This window comes from Quercus lobata, chromosome 3 (assembly GCF_001633185.2).
Source record: "Quercus lobata isolate SW786 chromosome 3, ValleyOak3.0 Primary Assembly, whole genome shotgun sequence".
Classification (NCBI taxonomy): Eukaryota; Viridiplantae; Streptophyta; class Magnoliopsida; order Fagales; family Fagaceae; genus Quercus; species Quercus lobata.
This window is the reverse complement of record NC_044906.1, coordinates 56,665,005-56,673,857: the sequence shown is the minus strand read 5'-3', so window position 1 is coordinate 56,673,857 and position 8,853 is coordinate 56,665,005. Positions and strand designations below refer to the sequence as shown.

At 37.0% G+C, this 8,853-nt stretch overlaps 1 protein-coding gene across 1 annotated transcript; it reads left to right on the top strand.

The window, feature by feature from the left end:
• The first annotated feature begins 206 nt into the window (after positions 1–206).
• Positions 207–1,845, top strand: LOC115982720 (cytochrome P450 71B34-like). Its single transcript, XM_031105413.1, has 2 exons — positions 207–1,118; positions 1,231–1,845. Exons 1-2 carry the CDS (start codon positions 207–209, stop codon positions 1,843–1,845), a joined length of 1,527 nt encoding a protein of 508 aa, XP_030961273.1.
• The last annotated feature ends 7,008 nt before the right edge of the window (positions 1,846–8,853 follow it).

Below are 8,853 nucleotides of genomic sequence, written 5' to 3'. Positions count from 1 at the left end.
ATTTTGCAGGAAAACGCCGCTATAGGGCCCGAAAAAGTGGTATTTCCCTAATTATTTCCGAAACAGTGCTCTGTTGCTAAATATTTAAAAAATTAATGCTAATGGGCCATTTTGGCCCAGATTCTGGTATCTTAGACTATTTATAGATGAACAATTTCAGAAGATACTCACTAACCTGACATAAAAGATATAGCTTTATATCTTTTATGGCTCTTGATACCATATCTTTATGGCTTTCTCTTCTCTTTGTTCTCTATCTTCTATTGCTCTTGAAAAAAAAGATGGATGAGCGTAGTTCAAAGAAGGGCCTTCCACCAAGCCCTCCTAAGCTTCCTTTTATAGGTAACTTGCACCAACTTGGTGAGTTGCCTCACCAATCTATGTGGCAACTCTCCAAGAAATATGGCTCTGTGATGCTCCTTCAACTCAGTGGTACCATACCAACTGTCATAATATCTTCTGCTGAGGCTGCAAGGGAAGTCTTAAAAGTTCATGATCTTGCATGTTGCAGTAGACCTCCCTCAGCTTGCTCTAAAGTACTTTCCTACAATTATAGAGACATAGCTTTTGCACCTTATGGTGATTACTGGAGAGAGATAAGGAAAATATGTGTTCTTGAGCTTTTTAGCGTGAAGAGGGTGCAGTCCTATCAGTTCATTAGGGAAGAAGAAGTCGCTTTGCTTGTCGATTCTATATCTCACTATGCATCTTCTGCAACCCCTATTAATCTTTCTGAGAAGCTGCTTGCACTCACTGCAAGTATAACTTTCCGGATTGGTTCTGGTAACAGTTTCCGCAGGAGTGGTTTAGACAGTGAAAGGTTTCAAGCAGTGGTTCATGAGGTAGCGTCCCTGTTGGGAAGCTTCAATGCATCTGAATTCTTGCCCTTCGTCGGATGGATTATAGACACTTTATCTGGTAGATCTAAAAGGCTTGAAAGGGTTTTTCATGAGTTGGATACTTTATTCCAACAGGTCATTGATCTCCATCTTGATCCTGAGAGGACAAAACCAGAGCATGAAGACTTTATCGATGTGCTACTGAGAATTGAAAGGGAGCAAGCTAAGTCTATCGATGCTGCTCGGTTCACAAAACATAACATTAAGGCAGTCCTCTTGGTAAACTGCCAATCTTTTACTAATCCCATGTTTTTTTTTTTTTTTTACTCTGCTTACCTTATCAAATTTGCCCATGTTCATCTACTTACGTGTTTTTATATTTGTTTATCAGAATATAATTTTAGGTGGAGTTGACACTGGTTCAATTATCATGATATGGGCGATGGCAGAGCTTGCTAAGAACCCCAGAGTGATGAAAAAAGCACAAGATGAAGTTAGAAATTTCATTGGAAATAAAGGAAAAGTCACTGAAAGCGACATTGACAACCTTCTTTACCTAAAGATGATAGTTAAAGAAACTTTTAGATTGCATCCTCCAGCACCCCTACTTCTTCCAAGAGAAACCATGTCACACTTTAAGATCAATGGTTATGATATTTACCCAAAAATGTTAATCCAAGTTAATGCTTGGGCAATAGGACGAGATCCTAAACACTGGAAGAACCCAGAAGAATTCATCCCAGAAAGGTTCATGGATAACTCCATTGATTTTAAAGGTCAAAATTTTGAGTTATTGCCATTTGGATCTGGTCGAAGAGGTTGTCCTGGGATATATACGGCAACAACAACAATTGAGCTTGCACTTGCAAATCTTTTATATTGCTTCAATTGGAAATTACCTGATGGGATGAAAGAGGAAGATATCAAGATGGAAGAGGGAGCTGGTCTTAGACTTACTACCGGCAAAAAAACAGCTCTGAACCTTGTGCCGATCAAATTGTTTTAAGGTGTTTTTGGAATGTTAGTATATGTCACCACTTTTTCCCTACCTTTTTTTCTTCCATTTCCACACAGAATGACGTAATGGTCATTATGTTTATTTTGTTTCTAATTGAAACTGATAGATGTTTTTCCATTTGATAATAACGGTCAGTGACAATCTCAGTCGTCTGACCATGTGAGCCTAAGAATGTTACTGGATATCTTTCTAGGAATAGTTGCTTTTATATAATATGTAAGTTGGTAAGAGCTTTGAAATGAATGGTGGCGATTTAGCATGAATGTTTTGCCTTTTGCAATTATTAATAATTTATTCTTCTTATAAATAAAAATAATTCTAGAGATACAAACTATTTTATAAAAAATTTTACAAACTGCTAATGTAGTGAGTGATTATTGATAAATAAAAAAGTGAAATTAATGGTGAGGCTAAATGAAAATAAATAAAAGGTTGATCATATTAACATTTTGTAAAAATATTGTAAAATAATTTGTGACTGTAGCATTACACAATAAATAAGTGGCAGGATTTGAATAAAAATTGTCTTTGGCTTTATAACGCTAGTGTTATGAATACAAAACCACTTTTTGAGTTCCATTTTATACTACACTCATCATAATTTGTTATGTATTTTTTTCCCTTATAATTAAAATAACTAAGTTTTTAAAATAGAAAAAAAAAAAATCAAACACATGACCTATTAAAATTGTTAGAATATAAAGTGTCTTAACTAATTGACACTTTTTGGTATTTCTAATACATACATCTAGAGTTTGAATTTTCCCATCTCCAACTATTGAATTACCTAAAAAGAAAAAGAGAAAAGAAACGAAATAAGTCATGTCTAATCATTTATTTTACATCCACTATTTATATCAATATCTACAATTAATGAAAAAAATTACATTTTAAAAAATGAAAAAAAAAATGTTCGCATTTAAAATATGAGAATGGATATAAAAAATAGATGTAAAAAAATGGACGTGAGAGTATGAAAGGACAAAAAAAAAAAAAAAAAAAAAAAAAAAAAAAAAAAAAAAAAAGATATAAGAAAATGGACATGAGAGGATCATTAACCTTTATTGACGAGCATGACAGCAAAAGAGAATAAAGGTTAGCCTGGTAAGCAACAAAAGTGAGAAAAAAGTATGAGTAAGCAAGTAAAAAAAATTTAGGAATACAACTAATTCAACACTTGTTTTTACAACTATTTTATTTAAGTAATGTTGAGGTCCAAAATATCACAATATTGTATCAAAACCCAAAACAATACAAAAAGATTGAAATCTAAGAGCCATTTGGGCTTTCAAGGAAAGGGCAAGGCCCAAATTCATTAAAAGTCAATAGGAAGGGGCCCAAGCCCATGAATGGGAAAGCTTTGGGCCTTATGAAATAAAGAAGAAAAAAAAAAAAAAAAAAGCTCAGCCCAGTCCTTAAGGGAGAAAATCGCTGGGGAACTAGAGAGAAACTGAACCAGGATACCTAGGGATTCCCAGAAGCCTGGGATCCTCGGGATATGCGGCAGGGCTAGGTTGGAATTGAGACAGCTTAAGGGAGCATGCCCAGGAACACAAAGAACAAGAGCAGATGTGTCCCATCAGCCACCCAATGATGCAGAAAATGGGCAGAAGACTTGGGAACCAACAACTCATGAAAAAGGGTCTAGTACCTCGAGGAACCCAGGGAGGTGGACCATGAAGGAAGGCGGTTAGGGATCTTTCAGCCTGATAGAAGAGAATCTACCCATTTAGAGAAAATAAAAAAAGGTAAAGCAGCCAAAAAAGTGGGTCTAAAAAGTGGTATCTAGAAGCTTTGGGAAAAGAAGGATTAGAAAATAGTGAGAAAATAAGGAAGAGACCAGCCACCAATGTTGCTAACACAACATTGGTTTTGGTACCCAGGGCAACAAATGGAGGGGGAGCCAACAGTGAAAATCATTCAGCAATAGTGAATCAGAGAAAAAAGCTCCTTTAGAAAACTCCTTTAGAATTCAAAAAGAAAGGAGGGAAAACACCATCCGGGATCCTAAAATAGTCACTACAGAATACACTTGGATTCTGAAAGTTCAATTAATGTATAAAACACTATGAATGTTTAGACCCCCAATTTACAAATTACCAATTCAAGCTTAATATCAAACAATTAATGTGCGGAATATGAACATTAGCTTAATACAGAATTGATAAACAATCTAAACCAAATAAAATTATATTCGCAACAGAAATTAAATAGCAAAGATTAAGGGAAGAGAGATACAAACACAAGAACAACACAACGATGTGTTATCGAAGAGGAAACTGAAGCCCTCAGCGTAAAACCTCTCCACCGCCCTCCAAACGGTAAATAATTCACTAAAGAATGTAGTTGGGATACATGAATAGAAAAAGACCCTCTAAGCCTAATCTACCTAGTGTACCTAAGTCCTCCAAGCTCCTACTCCAACGAGGTTACGCCGAACCTATTTCTTCTTTAGCTTACCGGATTCCGCTACTTAACCATAGCATCAACCAATATGAAATTAGTCCCTTCTTAACTGCTTCCCAAAGCATCAAACAGCCTTCTCACAGATATGGGTATGGTGAGAAAAGGTTTTGGTAATGTACCTCTCAAGGATGTAACAATAGAGAGGAAGAGAGCAGAGGAATTTGAAGAGTCTCTATGTGAAGATTGTAGATGAGTCAATCTTGTTTTTCTCTAGGGTTTCTCTCTCAAAATTCTCTCTGGAACCTCTCTATATTTCGTGGGTATAAGGGTTTATATATAGTAGGGTGAGAAAGGAATGCGAAGAGTCAGTTTTTCCCAAACAGGGTGGTCTGGCGACTTGGCCTCGCGATTGGATTGAGTCGCGAGTTCAAGTCGCGAGCTAACAACCTAGCCAACTTGGGACTTTTTTCCTGTAGTGCAACAGTTGACATGACACTTCAACTTCTGGCATGCTTGGCACATGTGCAACTTCTGGCAGCTTGCAAGCTGCGAGCCACCCACGAGATCCAGTCGCGAATCCCTACTTCTTTGCACAATCTTGAGCATTTCTTCACACTCTCTCACACACTACCCTTACATGACTCCCACCTAAATACAGGGTTACTAATTGCTAAAATACAAGCAAATTTGGCACAGAATAAAGCCAACAAGATGGTTAATAAAATTTCAACCTTACAATCTCCCCCTTTGGCTATTCCGTGACAAAACCCTAAAACAAACTCTAGACTTAACATGTAAGTTGAAAACAGTTGAACAAAACTCACTCACACCTAACTTTAGAATCTATGTAGCTCTTGAATCATGTGAACAAGAATCTCCTGAAACACAATAACATAATATGATCATTGTATGTAGAAAAACTTGTAATGCATATGAGGCAAGCACAATGCGATCAAGCAAAATGAAATAAAGTAATAAATCATGGCTTGACCATACAAGCAATCACTATAAAATAGTGACCACAATACTCATTCACATTTGGAATGAACATCCGGACATACAAGCTAACAAGCTCAATGCAAATTACTTGCATGTCCAACACTCAACTAATGCATAATACAAAAAGTATATGCATCTAAGAACAAGATCCTACTAGGGCACAAGAGTGAGAGTACTCAAAGGAAATGCATAACATTTAGCTAGAAGTACTAGGCAACAAAGCAAACAGACTGCATAAGCATGGTACAAACCATAAAAGCCTACAAAACACATGGAAACAAACCCTAAAAGCTTACAAAAGCAACATGGGTACAAATAAAATATACTGAATAACATCTTTAAATATTGATAAACCAAAGTATCACAGCCAAACAAAACCATGAGTTTTAAACCTTTATACCAAAAACTTTAACCATAGTGTATTAAACCCATAAAACATAATACCATAAGAAACATAAAGTAAAACTAAAACATAAACTGAAAACACTGTTTATGGCAAGCTGCCCCTCAAAATAAAAAATTCTCCCCCTTTTTGACCGGAATGGCCTAAGGGTCACTGCTAGGTGTTGATGCTGTCAAACTTGGCTGAAAGTATGTTGAGCTGATCCTGAATTGTTGTCATCCTGTCAATATGCTCATTCTGGACCTCTCTGAGTCCATCAATCCTCTCCAGGATGATCTGGAATGCATCTGGAGTTACCTCTGATGAGGTTGAAGCTTTGCTCCTTTTGCCTCAGCTTCTAGGTGTTGAAGTTTGTCCTGCAGTCACTGTCTTAGTCTCTATTGGGTCACCTTCACCTTGGTCACCTTCCTCTTCATCACCTGGAAGACAGACTTGTATCCTGATGATGGTTAGCTTGTTGATGGCTGAAGGTGTAGGCATGGGGCTGATATCTTGAAGGATTTCAACACCTTTTGCTCTAAAAAGCCTCATAAGAAGGCTAGGAAAGATCAGCTTGGGCCTAGAGGTGATTCTAGTCTCATCCACAATAGTGTCAAAGATATGAGAGCTGATGTCAATGAAGGTTTTCTCCTTGAGTTCCATGAGGAAGATACCTCTGGCATTGTTGATTGTAGTCAGCTTCCTCACTGGGTACAAGTTGAACATCATGATGGTGGTTAGGCACCTCATGTTAGCTGGAAATGCTGTAGTATTGAGGCATCTCCCCTCTCTTTGTCCACCAATGCGAGTTTGGACAGTTCCTATAGATAGCATCCTGTCCTTGTAGTTGGTGAAGTCATAGTCCTCTAAACCTTCAAGCCTTAGCACCTCATCTATGTCATGGGCATCTATAGTGAATTCCTTTCTTCTAACCCAACAGCTCAACTCATCCTCCCTTATCACAGCATTTGCATAGAATTCCCTTATTAAAGGCTCACAAACTGCAGGTAGGTCACTCAACAATTTATCCCATCCTCTGCCCTCAAAACAACCTGGAATGAAGGTGTCCTTTAAGTCTCCTAAGTCTACAAACCTTTCCTGAATAATGGTTCCCCTCAAGAAAGAATCTCTATATCTCTCAAAGTGTTGAACAGACCTAAATAGGTTATGGTCCATTTTCAACCTTTTGTCTGCTTTTTTAGCAGGAGTCTTCTTCTTTGTAGGAGATGGGGCCATCTGTAAACAAGCAGAAAAGGCCACAACAACAAAGCATAATATATGAACACAACCATTAGTAACAAGTTAGTGGTATAGAGAAGAACAGAAGATCAAGCCAACACTAAGACCATATTCAGCTTAAAAACAGTCATTGAAAGAGATATCTTATACTAATGCATAACACATAGTGATATCAATGATCAAAGAGCACAACACCTTAAACATGAAAGCTCTAGGGGACAATACCAAACATATACTACAACATGCAGTAATCAATTGTAAAGAGCCAAAGTACCCCACACGCAGTGTAAAACACACTTAACCAAAAGGGGGCAAATGACTATGAGATATGGCAAAAAGAGTATGAAGCGTTCAAACCAACATAGAGCAAACAATATCCATAAGACAGAAGCAACACACATGATAACCGTAAACAGTTTAAACAAATAGCCCAACCATCTTGAATCAACCAAGAACACACACAAAGTGCATTACAGAAAACCAAAAATCATAACAAAATGGGTATGAGATTCAAACACCAAACAGATCAATAGACACACTCAGTCAAAATCAACCATGAAAGCAAAAGTAGAGTCCTAAAAGCCTAATCAACACTACCCAAAAATCCAAGCACAACAAACATTCATCCAACCCATCACCAAAACAACAAATATCCCAAATCAAATCAACAACTCACAGATTCAAGTAAACAAGACTCAGAACATGAAGTATGTAGAGAGAAAGAGAAAACCCATACCTTTTTCTTGAGGATTTTGAGTTGAAATGATGTAAAAATGGAAGTTTGTTCGAAAGTGACATTGTGAGTTTGAGAGTGTTTCAGGTAAGGAAGACAATGAACAGTCAGAAATGTTCGAGAGAAAACTGAAAAGTTTAAAAAAAACTGAACTATTTAGGCAAAACACGCGATTTTCGCGACTGAGTCAAGTCACCAGAAAGTCAGTAGGTCCAGCCGCCAGAACACTTGAAAGAAAACTTTTGAAAAATTTTCTAAGTGTTTTTCGTGACTGGAAGTTCCACTTGTGAGAGAGTCGCGATCTGAGCCGCGAAAATCTTTGTGTACCCCTCGTGATAGGACCATCCACCCGCGAACAAGTCACCAACTTGAGCCGCGAAAAGCATGAAAACCCAGATTTTTGAAAAAAATTCTAAGTCTTTTTCGCGACTAAAGCATTTACCCGCCAATGAGTTGCCAGTGAGTCGCAAAAAATCTCTGTATGGGCTCGCGATTGGGGCATGCGACTGGTACTACCCGCGATTGAGATGCCAGAACAGGGCGACATGTTTTTGAAATTTTGACAAATTTTTGTAAAAACAAAATACTTTCCAAAAACACCTAAAAAACTCAAAAATATTTTTGTGATTGATCAACAAAGATTGCGCATATAAAAACACATTTAATCAAGTACAATCACACAAAAGAATATGGCATTCATTGAACATAGACATGTGTGTTGTGTGTGGATATCAAAAATAAGATTGTCCTTAGTCTATTGTGAAGCTTCAATGATCAATTCAATCAAGGCATACACAACTAGCACTAGATAATATGACCCATCTCAATTATAGAAATATGCATATATGACCTCCCACATAAACTTAAGTACAATATCTTTGAAGCTTTTCATTTGGCTCCATGTTCAACATATCATTTGATCTTTTTGAATCAACACATCTCATTGTGAGATCGATGCCTGAAATTTTTGATATTTCACTTTGATAAGTTAACCTTTGGCTTTTTGGGCATCATACAATTTTATTTTTAGTCGCTTTCCCTTTTTCCTAGTCAAATACTAGTATGTGCGACAGGCTTCTGCAGCTCATTACCTCTTTTCATTTGGAGATTTACATTTGGTGAGCTCTTTTAGCAAAACAATAAAATAAAGAGTGGGAAGATATATAGGCACAAGTCTATGCATGTCTCAAGATCAACAAAACCATTCACTAATCATTCATGACAAGGTTGAAGATCT